Source organism: Falco peregrinus, chromosome 1, assembly GCF_023634155.1.
Source record: "Falco peregrinus isolate bFalPer1 chromosome 1, bFalPer1.pri, whole genome shotgun sequence".
NCBI lineage: Eukaryota > Metazoa > Chordata > Aves > Falconiformes > Falconidae > Falco > Falco peregrinus.
Window position 1 is genome coordinate 19,580,167 of NC_073721.1, and position 26,511 is coordinate 19,606,677.

At 51.9% G+C, this 26,511-nt stretch overlaps 2 protein-coding genes across 4 annotated transcripts in view; both read right to left on the reverse strand.

Annotated features, from left to right (window-relative positions):
- The window catches only part of UNC5B (unc-5 netrin receptor B), a 57,676-nt gene extending 40,244 nt beyond the window's left edge, over positions 1 to 17,432 (reverse strand). For 2 of the 3 annotated variants that reach the window (XM_055804401.1, XM_055804392.1), the window contains exon 1: positions 16,458 to 16,604. In XM_055804401.1, coding sequence (XP_055660376.1) covers positions 16,458 to 16,539 — 82 coding nt within the window. In that variant the 5' untranslated portion in view covers positions 16,540 to 16,604. Of the gene's footprint in view, positions 1 to 16,457; positions 16,605 to 17,278 lie in introns of those variants that run through there. The other variant, XM_055804409.1, reaches the window with a different exon arrangement.
- The window catches only part of SLC29A3 (solute carrier family 29 member 3), a 174,609-nt gene that overhangs the window by 55,759 nt on the left and 92,339 nt on the right, over positions 1 to 26,511 (reverse strand). The window lies entirely within an intron of this gene.

Genomic DNA, 26,511 nt, shown 5'->3' on the forward strand with positions numbered 1-26,511 from the left:
TCCTTTCCCCTGATGAAAGTAATTCCACTCAGTTAAGGAGTAAGTAAAAATCACACTATTCTTGGGCAGCTGAGAAAGAGGAGGAAAATCTATTGCTGCAACCCTGAACAGGCGCTTCTCCAGGGCTTCAAGGCAGAAAACTTAGCAGACACTGCAGTGATAACAGTATAACAGTCAAGCTGAACCGTAAGTCTTCAGCATATAAAAAGTATTAACTGTAAACTGAATGAGCTGGGGGAAATAAGGTTAAAAAACTACAGATGCCAAAGGCTGTGGGGTGGCAGCAGGTCTGGGGCTTATCTGCGGGACAGGCAGCATCCCTGGCACATGCTGCTGGGGGCTAAGCATGAGGATGCTGATGCTGGGCACCCATCTCCTGCTACCAAGGCATTCAGGGAAAGTTTGTCTTCTGCACATTTAAAACTGCAGAGAAGTGGGAAAAATCGGCATCCACACCACCAGTCTGGTGAAATATTCCCCAGCTTTGAGCCAGCACCCTCAAACATCAGCAACAACATATTTGCTCATTATGGCCCCATTTGCCTCCCCTGCTATGTCCCAGTTCCAATACCCATCTTACAACACCTCCTCCCCCCACTCCCACTTCTTTTGTTCCCTGTAACTCCAAACCAACTCTGTCCCAGGCACAAAGAGCTGTGAAGTTTATGCTGCAGATTTCTCTCCACACAGCTCTTTGGGAATGCCTGGATCAAAGCAAGCCAGCTGCGATCTGTTGCTGCTTTTTTTAAGAAATAACTCTGCCGGAGTTTTCTCCATGCGTTGTGCAATGATGGAGTTTGCAACACAAACTTAGAGTCCCCCTTCTCCTCCTTAGCAATCACTTGCTCTCCATTCACCTGTTAAATCCCATGACGATTGCCCAGGCTGGGGAAGCCAAGCAAACAAAACAAGCTGGAAAGAAAACCCTGTCCTAGTTCCAAAGCACCTTAGAAAGGCGAGCAGCAGCACAGATGCAGATATATGGTAACCTGACCAACAGGCACCACATCCAAAAGGGAGAGGCTGTGCAGCTCCCGGCTGCCCCGCACATCCTGCAGCTACTCACAGGTCAAGTTATTCTTGTGGATTTTGAGGTGGTTTTTTTTCATTCAACATTTGCCATGCCTTAATAACCCCCCCCATGCATGGATGACAAGCTTATGGCCCAAGCAAGCAGTGATCACAGAGGTGCTTTTGCAAGCTCCTCTTCCAACACCTCAGGCTGTTCTTCCAAGCAAACCCCAGGCTCCAGCCAAACTGCTCCCCATTTGTAGAGGTGAACAACCCCCAACCAACAACCCAGCAGCTCTGCAGCACCACCACTCCAATGCACATTGAAGGCCACCACCTTCCTCAAACCTGCAGTTCCAGGTCTCATCCAAGGACCACCTGCAGCACCATCTCCACCAGTCAGCACCCACAGCAAGGCACCTGATCCCAGCATCACCCAGCCAAAGCCATTGCTCCCTCCCACTGAGGCCGGTTTTCCAGGCAGAACAAGGATGGGAATTACTCAGGCAGCATGTGACATGACCACCAGAAGGAGAGCACTGCATTACTGGAGCTCAAACTGGATGCCGGTTTCTATTGTTTATTCTTTTGTAGTGATGGGAAGAAAGAGCTGCTGCTCTGTAATCAAGCCTCTTCTGGCTGGTTCACTGCTTTTAGGACCAACCAGGATAATGCAACATTGCTTTCATGTGGCAAGAGAAGCTTATAAACAATACTATTACAGTGATACACCACCAAAATTAAAGCCCTGCTCTGAGTCTCAGTTGCTCCCAGTGGCAGCCCACTTCCTTCGGACTTAGTATCTTCTCCAAAGGTCTACTGTAATACAGTGAACAGAGTCAATTTCTTTCTAACTAAACATTCATGGAATTTAATTACTCCAAACATAATGCCTATTACCTATTTCTGAAAAAAAGAGAAATTCCTTCCAGCTTTTGCTAATGTTCTTTTACCAAATGGTCTGCATTTCTTGTTTCACTTATCTGTATGTGCAAAATTACAGTTACAGCAGAGCAGCTCCAGATCACAATTCACCCAGAAACCTGAAAGCTTTTTTCCCCCAGATGTTTCTCCATAGCTTTGTTTTATTTTTTTGGTCAAAAATTATTGGGACTTTTCTCCCCCTTCTCCCTGAAAAAATTCAGATTGTGAGCTCACCCATACAGACTGAGACTAAAACCTCCAGAGTGGATTAACTCAGCCAGAAATGATCTCAGCAGTGAAACATCACAAGGGGCAGTCACATTCTCAGCAGCTTCAATACAGAAGTTTGGGTTTGGTTTTTTGTGGGTTTTAAAAAAATTGTTATTATTAAAAGGGATGCCGTTTCTCTGCATCAGAAAGGAGAAGGACTTGGGGATGCTGGTTGACCAGAAGCTCAGCAAGACCCAGCAATGTGCCCTTTCAGCCCAGAAAGCCAACCACATCCTGGGCTGCATCAAAAGCAGCGTGGCCAGCAGGTCCAGGGAGGCGATTGTCCCCCTCTGCTCCGCTCTGGTGAGACCCCACCTGGGGTACCGAGTCCAGCTCCGGGCCCCCAGCGCAAGGAGGACACGGACCTGTTGGAGCGAGTCCAGAGGAGGCTGTGAAGATGATCAGGGGGCTGGAGCACCTCTCCTGTGAGGACAGGCTGAGGGAGTTGGGGTTGTTCAGCCTGGGGAAGGGAAGGTGCCAGGGACACCTTACAGCGACCTTTCAGTATTTAAAGGGGGCTTATAAGAAAGATGGGGACAGACTTTTTAGTAGGGCCTGTAGCAACAGGACAAGGGGTAACGGTTTTAAACTGAAAGAGGGTAGAGTCAGATGAGTTAGTAGGAAGGAATTCTGTACTGCGAGGGTGGTGAGGCACTGGCACAGGCTGCCCAGAGAAGCTGTGGATGCCCCATGCCTGGAAGTGTTCAAGGCCAGGCTGGATGGGGCTTTGAGCAACCTGGTCTAGTGGGAGGTGTCCCTGCCCATGGCAGGGGGGTTGGAACTAGATGATCTTTAAGGTCCCTTCCAACCCAAACCATTCTATGACCCGTGTCTTATCTGGAATAAACATCCTGGTACTGGAAGAAAACACATTTTTGCTTTCCTAACTCCATTTTCTCACTTTCATCACCTTCTTGAGAACCTCTTAATGATTTCTCAAGCCACCTTCTGCACTTCATTAACAGACTGTCTCTGCAAATAACATTGTTTAAAACACAGGGACCTCTGCCATGGGACAAGGACTCATTTCACCACCCAGGTGACCCAGCCCCAGAACAGCCCTTCCCCAGGCTCAGCGCCTCTTGACTTAAAGCAGCTCCTAGGCAGCTCGACTGGAACAAGCCAGGAGGTCACTCTCCCAGTGAAACAAGGACCAGGTTTATTATGGCACTTATCTAGGGGCAAATGCCAGTCAGGTCAAACCTCAGAGACCCTCAGGACCTGCAGAAGCAGCTGGCACCATGCCAATAGGAAGATGCTCTTTTCCCTCAATCGTTTCCCCTTGATGCTCCACCTTCGGAGAGGTCAGAGGCTGCTGCTCCCCCCCAAAAACATTAATAGCCAAAGCTACAGAATATCCCTGACCCAAAGGTCTGTGACAATCCAAACTCCTCCAACCTTTAGACCCCACAGTTTACATAAATGCCTTTTTAACCCTTTTTTCTTTACACATGACAGCAAGGCGAGCCCCAAGAAATTGCCACATCCAACATGCCCAGCAATTTCTTCCAAAGCATGTACATAGGCTACAAGGAAGCCCACCCCCCCTCCCCAGCTGTCCCAGGTGTAGGATGCTTTCTTCCTGCTTCCCCTTCAGCCACTCAACCATCATTAGCGAAGGACCTTTCCTTCCACAACAAAGGTCATCTGCCGACAAGCACCTGTTGCCATGACCTGAAGGCATTCTTCACGCTTCTCTCACCTTGCCAAAGGTTTTTCCAACGTTTTTCTTGGTCCTTCATGTATTTTGAGGTACTCCATCTCAGCAAAAATGACACAGTCCGTTAAGAGGTAGAACAAAACCTGCTTTCCTGTAGATTTGCTGCTCAAAATATTCACGCCCACATGGCGTTTGTGTTCCCCAATAGTAGGTGGCAAGTGTTATGCTGGTGATTTTTTTAGTGGGATATTAATAGATCCTCTCACTGGCCAACCAGCTCGCCTAGATAAAAACTTCATCGCTAATTTCCTGATCAGGCAGCCACTTAATTGCAAGACATCTACTTCTGAGTCGAAGAGTGGGAGGGCTGCAGACACAAACAGCACGACTGGAAAAAAAATAATCTGGATTTTCTGTAGGAAGTAGAGCTAAAAAAAAGGAATCTCCCCCAAACAAACAAACCCCCAAATAAGCCAGACAGCCAAAAGATAAATCCATTGGGATTTTTGGTGTCTTAGGCACAGGAGCTCCTCTTGATGTATGGACCAAGGAGATGCTGTGCCCATAGTCCCTCCTGTGAAGGGGCTGGAGCCCACAGCTGCTCCTGGGGCAGGGGGCACAGCAATGCCTCTCTCCTCCTGTATCCCATATATAGCATCGTCCCTGCGGGCTGCAAGCAGATGGTTACCAAGCTGACAGGTTGCAAACAGCTCCGTAGAGCCAGTCAGGGAATCAGACATTGTCTCCATGCTTTTAGTTTGGGAAACAAAAGATGACTCCCAGCTAAAACAGTTTACTGTTGGACCCCCCCACTCCCCCTATTTTTGGATTTCTTTTTAAAAGCACTTCAATCTAGCTCATATTGCTTAGGTCTGAAGTCTATACAACTCTCTGGGATGCTTGCACATAACTTTTTCCACTCCAAGAAGGCGAAAATGGATCTTTTCATCTGACTCTCCTCTCCACAGTTGGAAGGAGAGCAGAAGGACAGCCGTGGTGCAAGGCACACCAACCACTGTGCTTTTCCAGCAAGCTGCAGGCACTCGCTTCCCTGCAAAAAGTTTCTTCCCTTCACTTCCTATAAAACTTGCAAACACCCTGAACTCAGGGCAACCCAGTGAAGCTTCTTCCCAGCATCCCTGCCATTTATTTATAGGAGCCCCAAGGGCTTGGAAACAGTCCTGGACTCCAGCCCTAAATACATGGGACAGCAGTGACACCACAGAGTGCCAGGCAGGGAGCCAAATCAGCTTTTAGGGTAGGTTTGGTTTTTTTAAAATCATCCTTCAGTAGGACACGCTGGATACCCCCCCACACCTACCGGGATGCAAAGCACAGCCAAACTGCAGGACTCCAGCTTCTTTTGCTTCCCCACTGGTTTTGCTCTGCAACTTGACCCTCGCAGAAACATATGGTTTACATTCTCCCCCCTATACTTTCCATAGACTCACACACACTCTCCTTCCCCGCCTCCCACAGGCGCACAAATCCAAGCTCTTTTCTCTTTAAGCAAGAAATTGTGCCCACAGCCCTCCCCGTCACTCTCTAAGGGAAGGAGACAGTCACAGGCAGACCGGGAGAGGCTGCAGTAAAACTCCTCGGCCGAGACTGCTAAGTGGGCTTTGCTATTTCATGCAGGGGTCATTAACAGCCCGGGTGGATCTGCTGCGTCCTCTTATAGCCAGTCCATAAATACTAATGAAAACAGAGCTAGTGTGTCATTGGGATATGGAGACCGAAAGGGGGAGGGAGCAAGCACGTGCACAACAAAAACCCGCTCTGCAAGCAGAGCTTTGCCTTCCCCAGCCAGCCGGAGACCACCGAAAAGCTGCCCTGCTCAAGCCTCCCCGCTAGCAGGAGAGGCCAGAAACAGCAGCAATCCCTTAGGATGCAGGGACAGCAAACGGGCACAGCAATGCCCAGGCACTGCAGGATGCCGGTGGTCGGAGGATGCTCGAAGGGCAGGCACTGGAAGCCAGCAGGGTTAACAGCAACTTCACTTCCTCTTTTCCCCTCTCTGCTTGCAAAAATCATCTTTTCTTTTCTTGTTAGGCAGTTTTCATCTAATTTTCTGCTTCATCCAGCAGCCAGGCTTTTCCCCGTAAAAAGACGATGGCAGCCTAAGCCAGTTTTTGTTCAGCCAGAGGACCGATCCAGTGGGAAATGGCAAGAGGGATTTTTACGGAGCATTACTTTGCCTTACCAACAAGCAAGGCACCACTTTCCCCCAGCCGGCGTTGCAGGATGAAGTTAAAAATTCACAAGGGCCCTTGTACCCACTTCCTTTTTCTAGCATCCTTAAAACACCACACTCTAGAGGAGCCTTGCAGAGCCTGGGAGGGCTGTGGGATGGATGGATGGATGGATGCCCCTGGCCAAAACAGCACAAGCTGTGATAGAAACCAGAAGCCTTGCAGTCTGTGAGCCCAACTGCCTTTGCAAAGCATACCGAGCATTGCTGGCGCGCCTGCGTACCCCACACCATCCTCCTGGCCATGGCCGATAAACGCCACAGCAACAAAACCCAAAGACACTCTGAATCTTTATATTTACAGCAGCACAGGACAAGCAAGCTTGACAGTTTCTTGGAGCCGAGCACAGCATGAATTCCCCTTAGCAGGTACTCTAAAACCACACTTTAAAAAAATATCTATTTTTGATCTGTTGTGTTTTTAGGATTGGCGTTATTCAAGGTTTTAGCTGGACAGATGAGGCCTCACAGTAACCTGTGGCTTTCCCTACAACGTACCCCCAGGATCCTTCCCCGATAGGTGGGACCCCATCTGCAAAGCTGGCGTGTGGGTTTTTCCATCCCCGGCAGGACCAGCCCCAACACGCCCCAGACTCCTGGGGTTTTGTTGTAAACTACAAAGGAACCTGCCCAATTTGCCCCAGTTTGCATAACCAGTTTATCCCAAGCATTTGTTTTAAAAACTCAACTCTTGTTAGTCACTGTTCAGCCCAAACAAAACCCAACCCTCTTCCCAGCTTTTGGATCTCGCTTTTCCAGCTTTGGGCAGAGCCAACATTTTTATCTTCATGTATAAATTTCAGAGTCTGAAATATGTGCCTCAGTACCTTGTTTGAGGTATATTTAACAGGGTAGCCAAAATACCCATGACTCAGGACAGAGATTAACAGTGGGGCTGTACCTCCTGCAACCCAAAACTGGGCCACCAAGCTATGGCACCACAGTGGGACTTCAACATGCAAAGCCTCCACAGCCACACCTCCCAGCCTTGCTCGATTCACCCAAGCACAGACTAGTCATTCACCGGTAGCAAATCACTTAGAGACAGATGTGCAAAAAAAAAAAAGAGGGACTAAAAAGGGGGAGTAAAGTTTTATAGCCATTGGCAGCCCTCACCCCGGCACCATCACTCTCCGGACCCCGGTCACCCAAGCAACTCCTTGCTGCACAGCTGTGCTGTCAAATCCCCTCTCCTGAAACAAATCCCTTTAGTGCCAACACCAGAGCACAGAAGAAGGCATTTGCAGGGCTCTGACTGCAGAAAAGCAGCCAAAATGATGTTCCGCTGGCATCACGTGTCCTCCAGGAAAACGTGCTTCCACAAACAAGTCAAGCGTCTCCTAAAGACCGGGGGAAGATGATAGGAACTGGAGATCCAGGTGGAAACGTATGGGTGGAGATGGTGGGGGAGCCCAAATTGCCACCTCTTCTTCCTTCCAGCCCGAAGCACTAGCCCGCAGCCCCAGCGGTGCCGGCAGAGCTGGGCATGCACCCAGCAGCAACACCATGTCACCAAGTGCATAGACTGGTGCAACTCAGAGGAGATGCTACGGAGCCATGTAGGGATGTCACAGCCCCACTGAGGAGCTCCCAAACACTGGGAACAGCTCACTTCCAGCCTAATGCACATTTTCAGCAATACCTCGCCAACTCTAGGAAGATGTCCTCCGCTCAGGTCTCAAAGCAGAACAGTCAGGACATTTAAGCTTTTCCAAGATAGGCTGGAAGAGAAAACCCTTCAAGAAGCCTAGTACCCAATGCAGCAACCCAGACCGCTGATCATTTTTAATTGCAGTGTAATTGGACTTTGGAGCCATGCTTTAATTTTAAGCATGTTTCTACATTTCACATCTGTCAAGGGGGAAAGAAAAACCTTCAAAATGATATTCTAGTGCCGGCACGCCATAGCACCATCCAGCAATTGTAAGAACAGCTGTGCCGAGCAGGGAGGCAAAGGTACTCGCACCTTGAGCGGCATCCCCAGCCTGTTTGGGATAAACAGGGGTGGAGGGAGGCAGCTGGGATCCCACACCTGAGCAGCGGCCATCCGAAATGAGGCAATGGCCCCAGGCCAGACCACAGCAGACAGCATGGCCACATTGCAAGATCCACCCTCATGACCAGCACTAATTACTAGCTTCACTTGCAGGCCCTGCAAAGCCTTCAGAGATGCCCCTCCAGGTGAGGGTGGGGATGCTTGCTCGGCTCCATTTGGCTACGTGGATGAAAAGCAAGCAGCAGATCGCGCTTTTTCTTTTTCTTTTTTTTTTTGCTCGTTTTAAATAGCAACCACTTTCTGGCTGCTGGAAAACACCCTCCTTCTGTTCTTGAAGCCAACCCAAACAGACAGAGCCAATAACGCAGCCGGGTGACAGCGTAGGATGGTGAGGTCTCCACAGGGGATAACAGGCACGCAGAGGAGATCAGCCCCCGCTCACAGACCATGCGAGGCAGGGACAAGACCCCCTCAAGATGGCAGAGAGGCAGGGCCAATGAACCCAGTGGAAGGAAGCTCTGTTCATCCATCTCCATAAAACCCCCTGAAGCCCCATTCCTCTGTCCTCCAACCGGGGGTCACCAACACCCAAAGGAAGAACTACCACTTCCCAGCACACCACGTAAGTCCACCAGCAAACCACACAGTCAACAAAGCAAGGTCTGCTGCTGAGGACCTTCTTGGTGCCTTCGTTTTAAACTTCTGGTATCACGTTCAGCCACTGCTAGGTGCATGTGCTCATGTGTGTCACTGGTCACAAATAAGCCCAAAATCTCACAGCCTAGAAAGCACTGAGGACACCCGCTGACAGCAACCTCAGACAGGAGACAGCAACACTGCATCCCAGGCGTGCCCCTTCTCCCATTTAAATCTGTCCCGAGGAGTTTCTGGGCTCTCTAGCCTCCTGCCTAAGGAAAACTCCCACGTTATACAATGCAACACAACCCTTTTTAATAGCCTCCCGCCTCCGCAAGCCACCCGGCCGGGAAGCCTGGGTATATTTTACAACGTTTTGTCCCTCCACCCTACCACCACCCAGGAGACGCGGATACACTGAGGAGCCCACCCAGAGGTGGACAGCCCATACAACTCCTTAAGTCATGCAGAGGGACATGTAGAGGCATGCAAGTGCTGCCAACCGAGGAGGGAGTGTGGCAAGAAGGGGGCAACTGGGGATAATTTCCAGGCCAGTGGCAGCTCTCAGGGAGGAAAGTCGCTCTGCAAAAGGAAAGACTCACAAAGCAACAGCAGGACAAAGGCAGGGTGGAGAAAATCTTGCTCTCATCTTAGCCATGCTCCCTGCCCAGTGCAAACCTCCCCCTTGCAAGGCTCCTATCATTCAACAGCCACCACATCTGTCTCCATACAACTTCAATGGGGAGGGATGCCTGGTGGGAAGAAGCATCATCATGCCTTACAAGCGTGTTCCCTATGCACCCCCCTGCACTCAAATCCCCTCACACACGTTTTACCTGCACCTGACAGCCACTTGGTTCAATATACCAAGGTGTGCTGAATCCCATCCCTAGGGCAAGCCAGACCATCCAAAACAATCCTGCACCTCCATGCAGTGACATCAATACCAAGAGCATTTCTCTACCTCTATGGAAGTTTTGGGGGGTTCCCTCCCTGCTCCGCATCCTATGCTATCCACCCGCACAGATCCTCCAGTTGAAGACGCCACCCATAGCATTGCTTCTGCAGAGCCCCAAAACCTGCCTGGGCGCTGGACATCTGCACTCAGAAGCCCTCACCTCTCCTCCTGTGGTGGCCTCCACTCAAGGGAAAGGCAGATGGATCTAATATGCATTAAACGTCTCAAAATGAGATTTTCCACGCTCTTTCAAAAGGAAACAATCCCTCAGTTTTCTCACTTGGCACAGGCTTGTGAAGGAGGGGAGCCGGGGGGGTGGGCATAAAAGGTTACTCATGGGACCTTTAAGGAAACCACACCAGTGGGACCCCCCGGAAGCATAAGGGATGCCGGGATCTGACTTTTGTGTCTCACTTGAGGGGTTTATACCAATTATGACTGCCGATGCTTGCAGCCCTGGGTATTTGGCCATGGAAGGGATCACTCACAATGCAAACAAGCCCTTTTCCTCCTCCTGGCTCTTACGGGAATAAATAGAGCAGAGAAGTGAGGGCAGATGTGCTATATGTGTGTATATACACATGTATATGGGCTGCTGCTCATCAGACTTGTGGGAAGAGGTATGAAGGGGGAGAAGGAGACCCACAAAGATGCTCTGCAAATCTATATAGGTCTTCTTCCTTACCTGAAGACTCACTCCTCCAGAGAAAGGGACAGCCCGGACCCCAAATGTAAGCAGAAGAAAAGCAGAGTTTGAGGCTAGAGTTCTGCACAGTTTGCTTCTTGTATAACCAGGTATATTACTCTTTAATAAGTATCTTAACTTGTGTCCTCTATCTCCCAGGGTAAAACAAACAAAACTAAAAAAAAATAAATAAATATCAAACAACCAGCACCGCCTTTAAACTTAAGCAATGCTAAAGGGGAAAAAACTGACTCAGATAATTTGCTTTATTTGCTTTTTAGATCCTGGGGACTATGTCAGCCCCCTCTATCCAGTCCAAGCCCTGCATGACAGGCAATGGAATGCACCTCCCGATATTTTGCCTGCACAAATCCAGCTCCAGGAGGAAGCCTTGTCTCATGGTCACAGCCCAGTTTTGGGACTCCTGTGTCACCACAATTCCTGCCCCACAGCCTTCCATCCCTGTGCACGTGCCCCAGGAAGCTTTGCAACCACCCCCAGGGCTTGGGACCTGGTAGTTCCTCCTCCTCACAGCAAAGGGTAAGGCCAGAAATGTATTAGCTGGGAAGGAAATATTTCCCAGCACCTAAACAAGCAGGTGCTTGGTCATCAGTCCCCTCTGGAGAGGGCCTCAGGGCTGAAGCAGGAGGAGGGAAGACAGTGGCCTCTGTCGATGCTCCAGGCAGGGAGGCAAGGGAAGAGACCCTGCAGAGCCCAAGCCCATGGGCCAAGAGAAGATGGGACACAGAGTCCACACCAAAGACAAAAACACTTTCTCCCTCTTGAGCTGCAAGACACCCTGCCTGCCGCTGAGCATTGCGGTGGCATGTGGCTTGCTTCGCTTGCATACTTCTTCCCCTTCCCCATCTGAATTTCTCCATGGAGCCCAACACTGAAAGAACAGGGAGCCAAACGGTCCCTTTACTAGGTTTACCCCAAGGTACACTCCCAACCACCAAAAGTTTGGGTTAAGGCTTACAGCTTCAACACCCACCAAGTTACACCAGGTAGCAGCACCTGGAGCCCCAGTTTGGGGATGAGGACCAGGACCTACCACCCCCAGCTGTTTAACTGCAAACCTAACCCAGATAACACACCCCCGTGGGTCTGGGAGAGCTCGCTGCCACAGGGAACAGCCCCCCACCCCCCCCCCCCCAAAAAAAAAAAAAAAAAAAAAAAAAGGATGAGGCGAGCCAGCAGGTCTGGGAGAAGCCAAAAGGCAGTGGGGAGCAGAGGAGACCCAAGCGGGGCCGTGTCGGGCTGCAGCGGGGAGGGACTAGCAGGAGATTAAAGGCAGCATGCAGGACACGCTGGAGCAAGCCCTGTGCTAAATAATTCCTGCTTCCCTTCCCTTCCCTCATTTTCCAGCGTGGCTTTGCCCAGCCTTTCCCAGCCTGGCTCGTGTTTGATCTCAAGGGCTCGCTCTGCCTTTCCCTTGCCTCCAACCACCCAATGCAACCCAGAGCTGCCTTGCTATGACCCGCTGAGCTGCCCCAGCTCCATCAAAAAAAAAAACCAAAAAAGCAGCTCCTACATGAAAAAGCAAATAGCAAAGGGGGAAAAAAAATCCCCTAAAAATCCAAGCTCAGCAACCATGTGGCTGCTACCAGCCCAGCCCAGCGGTTTGGGAGGAGAGGGGATGGGGAACGGGCTCGGGAGGAGGAGAAGGTAGCTCTTCCCCTCTGCTGAGGAGCAGGTCCAGGGCTGCCAGCCCAGTGCATTCCTGCGTCGTGAGTCAGGCCTCCGAAAAACCAGGAGGCTTCAAAAATAATACTCCGTGCAGCCAGGATGCTTTGCTTGCTTTCTGGCTCCCCAGTCTCCCCTGTGCACGCAGCCTCTGTTTTTAGCATTTTGCTCCCCAACGGGACCAAAATGGACTTAAACCAAAACCCAGCCGGGACCCTCAAGAACATCACCCTCCATGCTGAGACCGCAGCACGAACTAAAAGGAAACCCACACTCCAAAACTGCCTCAACAGTAAAAATCCAAGCATCAGCCAAGCCTGCAGGGCTGCAGGGACAGTGAGACTGAGGATTTAGGGAGTGTTAGGGAGGGTGCTGCATTCAGCCAGGGGCCTCCAGGCTCCTACCAAGAGAGGTCCCTCAGAGGGCGGGTGTGAAACCAGACATCAGAACAGTTTTATGGGGCTTTCTGCCTCACCCAAGTCAAAGCTCTGCATTTCCCAGCCCTAGTGTAGCCCCGCTGCAGGTCATACAGGATTTTTTCCCAGTGCCCTGGCTTAAGGCAAGTAGCCACATCACTCAAAAGTTACAGGTTCATCACTCTTGGGGCCCCACAAAGGCTCTGGTTTGGAGGGAAAAGCATCTCGCACAGCATTTCCTGTAGGTCTTGAGCTCTGGCAGAGCCAGGGAAGGGTCACCCCAGCTCCCTTCACCCCAGTGTGAACAGCAGGAGGAATGAGTCTTCATGCCACCAGAGAGAGACACCCCCCAACCCAGCATCCAAAGGGCCAGGGCTGTGTCAGCTCACTGCCACCGCGCTCTGACTCACAAGCAGGGGTGGCTTGCACAATACAACTGATTACAACAAATTACAGCTTTGCATATTAAGGAAAACCAAAGTCAGAGGCAGTGGGCCTCAGAATGCCACAGTGGGGCTGATGGCAGCCAGCGAGCAGCTCAGGCATCCCTTGCACCCGTATTAATCTCTTTGATTCCCAAGGCAAGACCCACGGGTGGAATGGCAGGAGGGGACAGAGGGAATGGGCTGGTGATTTATGCCTCCCCCGCTTCGCTCCTGCAAATGTTTTCACTCGCATTAGCATCGCTAAAGCCGGGAGGATATAAGTGAATAGGAAACAGCAGGAACCTGTGGCTTTACGGCACCAACATCTGCTGTAATGAACTCCTCGCAGACTCCAGACAGCCCCTTCCATCCTCACCTCGCAGCCCGGCACTTCCTGCCACCTCCCCGGCACCAGCTCGCAAGCCTGGCTTTGGCCAAGGAAGCCTGGCTCACCGACTCTTCTGGTAACTAACGGGGCTGGCAGGCTGATCCCACCGAACCCAGACATGCTGGGAGGGAGAAAGCCACAGGGCTGAGCAGTTGAAAGTGCTGCTGCTGCTGGAAGTGGAAGCAAAACCAAGCTCCTTGCATCATCTTGGCTCACTTAAGTGACCTAAAATACAGATTATTTTTTTTTTAATTATTCCTGTTGAGCTAGAACAGGGACAGAAAGGGAGCCAGCATACATAGCACTAAAAGGACCCATGGGACCTTACAGAGAAGAGGAGATAAAGGACGCAGCTGGACTCTCCAAGCTGCTTACTGGGTCAGCAGTAGTGCACTTTTGATTTCTAAACAGAGAAAATGCAATCTGGATTTCTCCCTGCTCCCCAGCTATCACCTCCAAGAAATTCTGCCTTCTCCAAAATAGTACTTTTCCATTTATCTCCTTTTTTCGTTGTTTCACTACTTCATTCTGCCACTATCATGCACAGACATCACCTACTTCTAAAAGAGAAAGGGCTCCATAACCAAGAAGCTAAAGGAGAAGGGGACCAAAAAGCCAGAGCAGATCCTTCCACATACTGCTGTCCTCAAGAGAGCAAGCCTCCACCTCCTGCAAGGGCAGGCTTTGCTGATGAGCAACAGGTCTTGGAGCATCTCTCCCCCACCACCTGCACGCAATGACAGTGGCAGGCAGGCAGTCTGCTACCGGCGTGCATGAGCCCATGACCCACGCCAGTGGGGAACAGCAGTGTCGATATCCCCCCTCTCTCCCTCCCCAGGTGTTTTCCTGTGGTACAGCAGAGGGATGGAAGGACAGCCCTTCACCACGATGGCAGTGTCACGCTGCCTGCAAAAACCCCTTGTCACCTAAGCCCCCCCTTCAACATCATCACCCTCTGGGTTTCAACAGCCTTTCTGCAACCTCTGTGCAGCCAGCGTCGTGGGGAAAGGCCCCCAAGCAAGCTCAAAATCCTCACACCAAGTTGTTTTCCTGTTGAGCGTAGCACACACAAGCAGAACGAGGCATGGTGAGCAGCCCAGCAGGCAAAGCCCCAGGAGCGGGAGAGGGGGATGTGGGTGGGAGCTGGGGTTCCCCCAGCAGCAGAGGAGAGCACAGCAGCCGTCCTGGGGATGAGTGGGCTGACTGCTTCTGGGTTTCAAACCCCAATACAAAACAACATTTCTCCCCCCCTCCCCACTATTGCAAAACCCAACATAAACAATAAGTACATTCTCTGTTACTAAAAGAGAATTTTTTTTTTCCCGGGTGATGCCTTTCCCTCCCTCCTTAAAACCAGTGAAGGGCAGAGCAGGGAACAGATTATCACCGGAGCTAAGCACCATCTCAGCTCTCTCCTCTGCACCACCTCATGCAATTTCTACACAACACTCCTGGAGAAACACCAATTATAGCTCTACCGCTAAAAACTTTATACACATTTACATATGCCAGATTAACAGCGTGCCTTTAGAAAGCTCCCCAGACTCAAACTGATCCAGCTTAGTCAGGTTTGACTTGTTTTTTCTTCTTCATCCCCTCCCTCCTGCCCAGTTTTATTTCAACCCCTGCATGAACTTGGTGCATGCAAAAAAGCACCACATGGGACAGGCACGGGGGTCCAGCACCACCAACCCAGGTAACATCCCCACCCCACCCCAGCATCCCCAGGCCGCCTGGCCACAGCAAAAGCCAGACCCATAGCAGCCTGGCTAATCCAACCTGCCGAAGCCCCTGCCATCCACTGCACCCCACACTGTGTTGAGCCCCCAGACCCACTCACTGCCCACCTCTACGACATAGCACTGCTCCCGGCCAAGCGGGACACCAGCTGCCAGCTCTCAAATCTCTCCCCTTCCAGCAAGGGAGAGTTTCTTCTGGCTGAAGGATGCTGCTGCAGCAACATCCAGGCCACTGAATAAGTCAATAGTGCCATTTCTGTTTTCCATTTGCCGAAACACACTAGATCTTTGTGTGGCAGAGGCAGAAAAAATATTAATCTAATTAAACTCCCTCCCAAAAATTCCTCGTCACCTTAATTATGCTTCAGAAAAGAAGGCTTGGTTCATTTTCCTAGAAAATCAGCTCGTCAGGAGACGCTTTTAACTACTAACAAGACCGATCTGTGCTGCACGCAGCTTTGCAACGCGCCCTCAAACCCTTGCCAGAAGCTGCGGGAAGCAAGCGACGGGCTCTCCTCCCGAGCTCCCGCGGGGATGACGACCTTGCCCATCACCGGAGCCCAGACAGTTATGGTTATGGTCTCTTCCAGCCTCTAAAAGCCATCAAACTTTATAGGGCTCCACTTCTGAGCTCTACACTTGAGGACATCTTTTTATAACTAGAGGATAAACGCCAGCACCTTTGCTTTGCCACTACCGAAGGATGATAAAGGGCAAAGTCCTGAGATGCAGAGGATGTTCACGAGTACCGGGGTGGGGGGGACGACGGGACGGGACACAAAAATATCGTGGAAAGGGCTGAATTTGATCACAGGAGTCCCAACGAGAGAGGGCAGCAGGAGAGACGTGCCTCTGTTTATTGTCTGTGGCTGGGATTACCAACAGAAGGGCTGGATTTAAGTGCATCTCTATCACAAGATTGGGTTGCGCACAGGAAACTTTGAAGAGCCATAGGAAAAGCCCACTTAACTGCCCGGCCATCAATAGCTGGGGTTATAAAAAGGCAGAAAAAAAAATTATCTAGGCTGAATAATTACTTATTTGACCCGCTGGGGAATCGCAGCCGGCGACACTACAAACAGGGCTCGGTTTGTTTTCCTTTTCCCAATCATTAAAAATATATGTATAAGAAAGCGGCGGGGCGGGCAGGGAGCGCCGTTGCCAGCCCGCACCCCCGGAGCATCCCCCGGAGCGCAGCGCGGCCCGGCTCCCCCCGCCCAGACCGCGCTCCCCTGCACACCCCTCAACCTTTGCATTAAAGCAAAAAAGGAAAGAAATGCCCTAAGGTTGGATCCCCCCCTCGCCCAGCTGCCCCTAAAAGGGGTAAACCGCAGCGAACTTTTACTTGGAGGGGGAGGCAGCCCACCCACCCCCCGCCCCGAAAACTTCTGCCCGCTCCCCGGCCCCCCTACCTGCGGCGGCCAGCGCCCGGCGGAGCAGCAGCAGCAGGAGGAGGAGGATGGCGGCGGGGCGGCGGGGGCCGGGCGGCGGCATGGCGGCGGGGCCGGGAGCGGAGCGGCGCGGCGCTGCCTGCCCGCCCGCCTCGCCACACTGCCGGGCTGCCCGGCGCCGAGCGGGGCGGAGCGGGGCGCGGCCCGGCGGGGCGGAGCGGGGGCGGCACCGCCCCGCGCCTGCCGGGGGCTGCGGCCGGCCTCAGCTTCCCCCCCTCCATCATCATCATCATCATCATCACCTACCCCGTCCCGTGCGGCCGGGGAGGGGAGCGCACAGCCGAGCCAGGAGAGGGGCTGCCAGGCGCGGATGGAAAAGCCACGTTCAGCATCCGCCTCCGAGCCTGCCCTGCAGTGGGGACCTGCGGGCACCAGGGGGAGCCCCGCAACGCGCCCGGCGCCGGGTCCCCCCCGGGAGCCGCCGTGCCCGTCCTGCCGGCCCCCCTATGCCCGCCGTGCCCCCCCGTGCCCGCCGCGGGGAGCGGCACGCCGGCAAAAACACCCGAACGCGTGAAGCGACGTGTCCTTTTGCCCCGAACGCTTTGAGTGCCGCAGGGTCACGTCCTGGACTGTCACAGCCCCCCCACACCCACCCGAGAACCGGCACAGGGACCCAGGCTGCAGAACGTGCCCGCAGGAGCGTGAAGAACCCAGACACGCACACACACAAATATAATTAAAAAATCCCAAGCCCAATATTCGCACACCGGGGGAGGTGTCCTGCATCTGCTCCTCAGTATCTGAACATCTCCCTTCTTGCAAAGCATTAAAAATAAACTTACAGGTTTGCAAACTCTGAGCGGCGGGATTGCGGTTTTCCACAGGGTGTCTCTCCTCTTAAATCCCCCCCGGCTCCCCGGAGGGGGCAGAGAGGCTCAGCCGTGCCCGGGCGAGGGGACAGCCCCGGGTTCAGCAGAGCAGCACCCCTGCTCACGCAGCAACGTCCCCACGAGCAGGGCTGCGAAGCGCTGGGTGGCAGCAAGAACAGCTCCTTCCACCAAGGGAAAAGGGGCTACCATTGCTGCCTGCAAATGGTTAAAATAGCATGGGAACTGCTAACAACTTTTAATTGCTGGCAGCTCCGCTCCTCCGGGGTAGGGCAGCGGGGTGAAGGAGCCCTGGCAGGCAGGCGGCAATTACAGCCCGTGCCCCGCCGCCAGCCCGGTGCAACAGGGCTGTGTGTTTGGCGCCGGCTCTCTCCAGGCCCAACGTGCAGCTCCAGCCACGGATTTGCTTCTTGGCCTGCGCTCAGTTGTCACCTCCAGAGGGATAGGGCAAACCCTGATGGGATGGAGAAGCTGGGGGACGGCTGCTGCTGTTGAATTGGGGTGTTGCATGCAGGCCGTGCGTTCTGCTGGGGGATGCAGGAGGGTTTGGGTGGCCTTTGCGCTTGGGATGGGCCTTTTGGGCATCACCCAAAAATGAAAATCCACCTTCAGAAACCTTCCAGAGCCAGCATGAGCTCTTCCTGCTGCCCAGTTGCCTTCTCCCACCTTTGCAGAGCACCCTCTCCTTTGGCTAGTTGCATGGGTACCCCAGACAGACCCCAAAACAGGAAGCATTCATGCCACCTGCACATTGACAGCAATACAAGTGCCTTGAGCGCTACCTCGGGCATCCCACACTCGGCTGCACTTCAGCCTGTATTTACAGAGCAGTGGGACGTGCCGGCAAAGGCTTATGATTGAAAAAAAAAATCTCATTTCCAATTGCTGTTGAGGGGGTGAAGCTGTAAGAGAAGAAAGAGCCTGGCTTGGCAGCGGGTAGGAGAAGGGATGCACCTGATACAAATGCAGTGGTGCCAGCATTGGAGAGGGGCTAGGGGTGAGAGGTCTGGGAAAATAAACCAGAAACAAAGGCTGTTTTCCAGCCGGATCGGACCACGTGTTGGGCTCATGTGCAGCTCATGGCAGCGTGACGCAAGGGTGCATCAGCACTTGTCTCTGGCCCCACGTGCAGTCCCAAAGCCTGGGTGTTTGCACCACAGCTCAATGACCTTTTGTGCAAGAGGGCTCTGTGCCTTGGCAGGTGTTTATTGCTTCATTAATAACACCGGTAACGCTCTGGCCAGTGTATAAAGCACTTTGAGGGGCTCCAAAGAATGGCTTGGTACCGGCAATACCATTGGTATCAGTGAGTGGAGAAGCTGGCGGGCATTCAGAACTCCTGCTTTTGGAATCAGAGTGTGCCTTTTATTATGGAGGGTTTTTTTAGAAATGAGTGAGAATATGTGGGTTAAATTGGGTGGTGTTTAAGTCATTGTCTGGTATTCAAAATATGAATTAAAGCAATACAAATTAATGGTTAGCCTACCACTATTTCACAATTTTAGAAAAATGTGACATGACAAACTATCATTAAGGCAAAGGACTGTTTTTCCTCCCAGGTGTTTACATATTACCCTTCATTTTCCTCTAATGGCCAGGCGTGCATATGTCAATCCAATTCTCTGTGCAGCAGGAACACTTCCAGCAGCCGATCAGGAGGTGCGATGAGTTGCATAGGACTCAGCTGCCCAGCAGCACCAGGACCGGCAAGGCCTGGCCCTTGCCAACCAGCCCTGGAGGGACGGCAGGTGACAGGGCCAGATGAAGCCGAGGGGAAGCAGACAGCACATGGGAAAAGGTCCACACCACCCGGTTTGGGTATGGCTCAGGAGAGGGGCAGCATCAGAGGGAATGCCTGATTTTTGGCATTCTGCAGTGGGCACAGGGAGGGACTGCCCCCGCTCAGGGATGCAGGAGGACCAGCAGTCCACATCCCACCCGTGATAAACACAGCATCTGAGCAGGGACCCTCAGACCTTTCCAGTGCATGTCTCTGGTCGGGCATTCAGGTCTTTAGCATAGCCAGGACAGAGGTTGCATTAAAGCGTTAAAAAAGATTGCAATCAGATGAATAATAAACAGAGGAAACTTCCAAAGCATAATCAGGAGGAGAGACAAAGACTCGCTTATTCAGACTTTGAGGTCACGGCGCCCTTCAGCTGTGATCACGTTGTCACAGGAGAGGTGGGTATCTTTTCCCACCCAAACTTTAGAGGCAGAGTGGACCTTAGGTGGGCTGAAATGTCCTCTGTAAGTGCCTTTTTCTTTCAGATGGTGACCATGCTCCTCACTAAATATCTCAGATATCTGAGATAAGGCTGGGCTTGGCTGCACTGAGATGTCAAGACATCTTTAAGGTATAAAGAATTTTCTGTTGGAGGGGAAAGGATGATTTTTATTTATTTAAAAAAGAGCATTTTCTTTAAAACCCCCACATGCTATTTGCAGTTGCAGTTGGCTGGATGGTCTGCAGGCAGCTAAGCATGGGGGTAGCTGGAGGTGCTTATCTATTTGGGGGTTCATAGGTCTTCAAGTCAATTTGCATAGCATTATCCATAACTATGCTATCGGGCTAAACAGTCCCACCAACCTAATTAGGCATTAGTAAGAAGAGAGTGTCTGAAGACATGCACACAGGGGAAGAACAGGGGATATGCAGCAAAGCTACAGATAATGTGAGGTCGAGACACTGGAAAGGGCTTCCCCAGCAAGGAAAAGCCGTGGCTGTACAGCGTTTTGCTTTCCCTGGGATGCTGCAGCCCTAACGCCCTGGCATCAGCTTCCCACTGGCTCTCCACAGCAGCAGGGACCAAATGTGGAAAATTGCATGTGTCTAGCTCAGGGAAAGCAGCCGCTGCTGAAGTCTGTCGGTCCTGCCACCGCAGGAGGCTCAGCCACATCTTCTCTCACTCCAGAAATAGCCACTTCCCTCCTCTGGGAATCCAGCCGGGCTGAAATCTCCCTGCTTTTTTTAAAGAGGGGATTTTTCTGGGGAGCTTGTTGTTACCAAGAGAGCCCTGGCATGAAGTAAACACTGAGTTTAGCGATGGCTTGGGTTTTTTTTGCCCCTGCCACCGACAATTTCCTCACCTGCATGCTTTGGGTGCACTGAAGGAGGCTGTGGAAACTGCCGCTGATGGACCTGCTGCAAGGATGCTGTTTACTGCTGCAAAGAAGTCCCAGCCGGTGCCTGTGAAGGATGGAGAATTTGCTTCTCTCTGAAATGCAGGAAAGCTAGGGCAGAAAAAGGGCTGGAGGAGGAGAGGGCAGGGTTCCCTGCAAAACAGACGGACCAGTGTGTTTTGCTAGGTAGGTTGTTGCTGGTGGGCACCTGAATGGAGCCAGCCTGTCCTCTAGATCTGACATTGGCCAGCCTCCCTGCTAATTTTGCTCTGTGCACAGCTCCATGGAGATGCTCGGAGGCAGCAATGTACTTGGTGCTTGATGCATCGTCAAAACCTGAATGAAGGGCTTTCACAGAAATGTCCAGCTCCATCAGCAACTCTCGTGCTCTCTGAGGGTGAAATACCTGGCACTGGTCCTTCCTTCCCCAGCTCCATGGGCTCCCCAACCCCATACTGGGAAAGGTGTCCTGTAGTCCTTGGGTTACCCCTTACAGCTTGGGCCAGGGAGGTGAAGACAAAGCTGTCCTCCTGCCCATCGCCTCCAAATGGGGTGGCTGTACACTGCACATCCCACGCTCAGGCTGGCAGGGGCTTGTGAAGGAGCTGAGCAAGGTGCAGGAGAATGTTCACAGAAGCTGAGGACAGAGAAGACTCACTGGACTAGTGAGATGCATGCCCAGTGCCTGCTTGGAGGGAGACATCCCTGTCAGGAAGATGACCAGAGAGTGTGGAACATCCCAAGATGACCACCAAGACTGTGAAGCACAATATCTCCCAAAGTCCTTGAGCCCATGAGATACCTGGTGTGATGGCCTTGCACCAGACACAGAGCACATGTGGGATCCCTGAGCCCGCCCTGGCTCCCTCCCAAACTGTGTTTGTGGGCGAGAGATGAAGAGAAGTAGAGAGGCAGGATCTCCACAGAGGCGCTGGGGAGGGAGGAGGTGTTTGTGGTTCAGTGGCTCCCAAGTCCTTTCTGCTTTGCAGAGCTTTACGAGTGACACTGGCGTGTGATTCGATTAGGGAAAGCGCTTCACTTTCTATCAGCTCCAGAGTCTCCTTGGCTTCAGCTTGAGCTACAATACAAATCCAGCTCAGCGGGGGTACAGCCTGACACAAACACCCCCCCTCTCCCTGTCCCCTCTTCAGGCCTTTGTGTCACCTCTGTCCTCCACCCTGTGTGATGCTTCACAACACCTCTGTCCCACATGGGGACGGAGGTGGGAGTTGCTCCCCTGGGGCCAGGAAAGCCTGGTTAGGAGACAAGTAATTCCAAAGGTGACCATAACTCACATTATGAACCCTTCCCCTTGCTGGGTGGCTGGGGAAGGGTCTACATGTGCACATGTGGACTTACCAGGCAAGAGTGAGAACCCAAAACCACCAGAAGATGCTTTGGGGATTTTCATCGAGACCATGGTTTGGTCCAGAGGGATCCTCTTGGCATCTGGACCAGAGTCAGCCATACCTCCCCAGCATCACTCCCACACCTATAAAAAATGGAGCTGGAGAGAAGTGGAGAGGAGCACAGCCAGGAAGCAAAGCAGATACCTTTCTGGCTCCATCCTCCATGTGATGCCAGGCTGGGTTGGCAGGGGAGTGGGAAATTGCCAGGAGGTATGAATGAGGGGGAGGTGAAAGAAAAGCTGCAGCAGGCCAGTATAAAAGCACCAGTGCCATGGAGCAGGTGCAGAGGCAGTGATAATTCCCCATTTCTTCCAACAGAGGAACTAGGAGTGTCCAAATCGAGTTATCGAGCAGCAAATTTAAGGACAAACAAAAGACAGTGCTTTTTCCACGCCACTCATGATTAAATTATGGAACTCATTGCCACAGGGTGCTATGGAGACCTACAGCCTAAATGGGTCCCAGAAAGCATTTAGGCAAACTCAAGGGGCACATGGGTCTGTCGAGGTCTGTTAAGCATGATGGAGCAGCCACCTCAGGGAGTCCCTAAGCTCAGGGCTGCTGGGAGCATGCATCGGACAAGGGGTTTGGCAGACCTGCCATCCCCTGCCAGGGGTGCTAGACCAGCACAGCCTGGGAGATAAATGGATAGTGTCTCATCGCCTAAATGAACTGTTCCCCAAGTCCTCTTGAGGGCAACGGGGAGGTTATTTGACCTCAGAAGTGCCCAGGATGATGCTACAGGATAGGCAGAGAGGGGCATGGGGGGACACCAGGGTTTATATCCATGTCCCAGTGCCAGGTGGCACTAAGCCCTAGACATTGCAAAGCTGCATTGGGGGGGCACAAGCAGCAAAGACAAGACACAAGAGAGCAAAGCAGCAGAGAAACAAGCCTCGCTCTGTCCCCATCTTGGGACCAACCCACAGCTCTTCTTCACGGCTGAACTAAGCTAGGTTTGGAAAGCACGGGGTGGCACCTCCTGCTGCCTGCCCCTTTTCCAAAGTAGATGCTGGGAGTGATTAATGACCACCTCAGCCAGGTGCCAAATCTCTGTCCCCACCAAGCTGCTGGGCAGGTTGCTCTGGGGAGATAGGCGAGCTGGCTAGCCAGGGCCACAGCAAACTTTGGGACCAGGCTGTGCTCAAGCCGAGCACTGGAGCTAATCACACAGCTCCCTGGGAAGAGTCCTCACCCTTCATGTCAGCAAGATGAGTGCCCGGGCTGATGAAGCATGGCCATGGGCCCCATAAAATCCTTTTTTGCTAAGATATTGGCTGGCTGGTTTCCCACGTCTATGTACACAGCGGAGTTTGAAAGGCACCCTCGCATTTACAGATTTGGTTGGCTTGCATTATTTTCCATCTCCAACACAAATATTATGCAGCTGACTGCATACTAAACAGACAAAGCTGAGTTTCTCCTCTTATGCAGGCAAAAGCAATGTCTGATGCTGTGGAGGGGGAAGAGGCTGCTGTCTGCAGCCAGAGGCCAGCACGCTGCCCTTCTTCCTGCTTTGGGTGAGCTGCTTTATGCCTGGGTTTAAGGAACCCATCTCATTTCCTTTCGCAGACCGGTGTTATCCATTCCCAAACCCTAGCAAAAGTGCAAACCTGACAAAAGTGCAAGCAGAAAAACCTCTGGGATTGGGGGGAACCCCCCCAACCTCCTCTGGGATCCCTTGCCAGTGATTTTTGCCTGCGGCTGCCCTCACAGTTAACTCAGTGAGTTACGGTGGGCAGAGCCCTGCTGTTTCTGCAGCTTCAGGCAGAGATGCTCTTGCTCAGACAGAAAGGGAGAAAAACATCCCCCACTCCCCACAAAGACACCAGGTGCCAGATCCGCCTGCTGTAAACACAGCACCGCTCCTCGGTCTCCATCCAGCATGTCAACTCAATAATTTATCGTCCAGGAGGCGCAATAACTATCCATAATTCACAAGCAATAATGTTCTACAAGTTCGAACTGGCAATTTGGCTCCCTGGACTGTGTGCTGTCTTCCCATGCCTGCCTTGCACCATGTCCAAGGTCTCATTTCTTCTTGCCAAAAGGCATGAAGGCAGCAGCCACCTCCAGGTTGATATGGCCATTAGGGGCATCCTAGCAGCGGCAGGCTTTGGAGCTGTGTCCATCTGCTCCTGCTCTTCAGGTTTCCAAGGGCTTCTTCACCTGCTGGTCTCAAAATTATGAGGAACTCTTGGGTTGACTGATAAAAACCACAGGTTGTGGGAATCTGTGTTAGCAGATGGAGGTGCTCGGGAGGAGCAAGGCAAGGTGCATGCCCAATGCAGAGACCTGGCATCCACCAGCAGCTCATTGCAGCAGTGCCTGGTGTTCCTTGGTGGCCTTTCCAGCAGTGAAGGGATTCCTGTTAGCACAGGAACCCTGCACCATGGGACCATGCAGATCCCAGAGACGCCACAGAGCAAGATGTACAGTGGTATCTTAACATCCGAGGCTGATAAACGGCTCAAAAACATGAGATCCAAGTGATGATTTGGGGTTGGGAGCAGGTGGGGGGTGGCAGAAAGGGCTGGGGGAGTTTGCAGCAATGTGTTAGCCCCCAGGAGATAACACGGAAGCATCATGATATCAGTCTCCGAGACACAGGGAAGCGAAGCAGCTTCAGGGAGAAGGCTGAAACGTGATCCACCAAGTTCTCAGATTAGAAAAACACCTCTTGTTCTGCAAACTCTGTTAGTCAGACGTAAAACATGGTGAAGCAGAGCATGCTGGAGCTCCTTCGCTCCCGCGGGAGATGTTTATTAACTCGTCAAAATATAACGTCTCTTGTTGCCCGCAAAAAGCTAGAACTGGGGGGAGGGGGGGGGGGGGGGGAGGGAAAGAAAAGAAGAAAAAAAAACATAGAAAAGGGGGAGAAAAAATAAAAAGCACACATGAAAAACATCATTTGCTTCCCTGTACTTGGCTGAAGATGCTTGGGCTATGGAGCGTGCCTCAGCCTGGACCACAGTAGGAGCTCCTGTAGCACCATCCTGGTGGAGGAGGAGGAGATCCCAGCACCCGGCTCGACTCATGTGCTCTTTGCAGGAGCCGCTCCCCGACCTTCATGTAATTGGGACACTTGGCACACCTGGCCTGACATAAATTAAAGCTTCTAATATAAATAAGGTGATAGCTGGAAATGAGATACCAAATTAATGTTGAAATAGCACAGGGCTGTGCTGCTGCAGTCATTACATCCCGGTGACACTCTGTAACAAGAAACGGGAGAGCAGCCACCCAGCTGCAGCAATTATTTTAATCGTATTTGTTTAAGTGCTACAGATCAGGGACTAACTTTCTTTGCCAGGTATTTACTGTTGCTTTGCTCACGTTGAAATAGAGACTGAGTGCCCAGGGGGTTAACCTGGGGGCTCTTACCGGCAGCCTGGTTTTGGCCAAGTGCATCCCTCTGACACAATGCCTCATCACTCCTGATAACCACGAGCCTCTGTAAGTTACACATCACAGGCAGCATCACCAGTTTATTATTATAAGCCCAAGTAGCTTTGGCGGGCTGATGCTGGCCTTGATTCAGTCAAGTGACCAGGGAATATTTTTTTTTCCAGCTAGTATTTCAGGACCAGGACCTCAGTTGCTAGCTGTCCCTGGGATGGCAGGAGACCGAGGGTAGAAGATGCTTTTCCAGGTGGGAAGGCAAGAAGTGAAGTCCCCGCACAATGAGGATAGCCATTACAGACCGGGGTTGTGGTACTTTCTATGCTCAGTGTAGGGTTCTCCCAGCCATTTCAGCCTTCAGTACTGTCAATATGTACTTTAAGGAATAATTTACACCTAAAAATGACCCCCTCCTGTGAAAGTGCCGCCGTACAAAACAGCAGATGGTGTTTGAACAGTGCAAAACAAAAATGTATCTTTAAAAAAGATATACAAGAGTCTTCTTGGTGCTACACGGATGCCTCAGGGTCTCAACTTGCAGTTTGTTGCGTGGGGGAAAAAAAGATGGCAAGTGCTATGAGATAATATCGGTGGCAGGAGAACACTCTTCCTGATGGGGCCTCAGAAACTGTCGCATGGGCACAACCCAAAGGATTGTGCAGGAGGGGCTCCCTGCCTAGCAGCACTGACAGCCCCAAGGGTCACCACGCGTGCCCAGCTGGGGATGGGACAGGGAGCAGGGCAGGCTTTTTCCCCCCACTCACGCTCATCTTACTTCTTCGGATGAGATGTTGGTTATGGAAAGGCAGAGTGAGATCGGAGAAGTGTAAATCATCCGTCTCTGCTTCCATTTGGGGCTGCTGGGGAGAAGCCGTCCTGTTGGGCTGATGACCCTTCCCAGGTACCAGCCCCAGGCAGGCGCTGCAGAGTTGATGCAGCAGGAGGTCCTGCTCCCGGAAAGGCACACTCGAGTGTTACAATAACACTGGTTTTGTACATGAAATATCAAAACTGCTCTTAAAAAAAACCCCTCCTGCTTAAAAAATTTTCTTCTCTCTCCCCATCCTGGACCCAAAACTCCGCCAAACCCCATCCTCCAGACAATGTGCCCTCCATGTGAAAAAAATTCCTTTTTCTTAGAGGTTTATTAATAAAAAAGCTTGAACACTGCTAATTTCCAGAATAAACAAGCAAATCTTCAGAGCAGCAAATGCAAAGGGGCCCCGAGGAATCTTCTGAATGTCACTGAAAAGC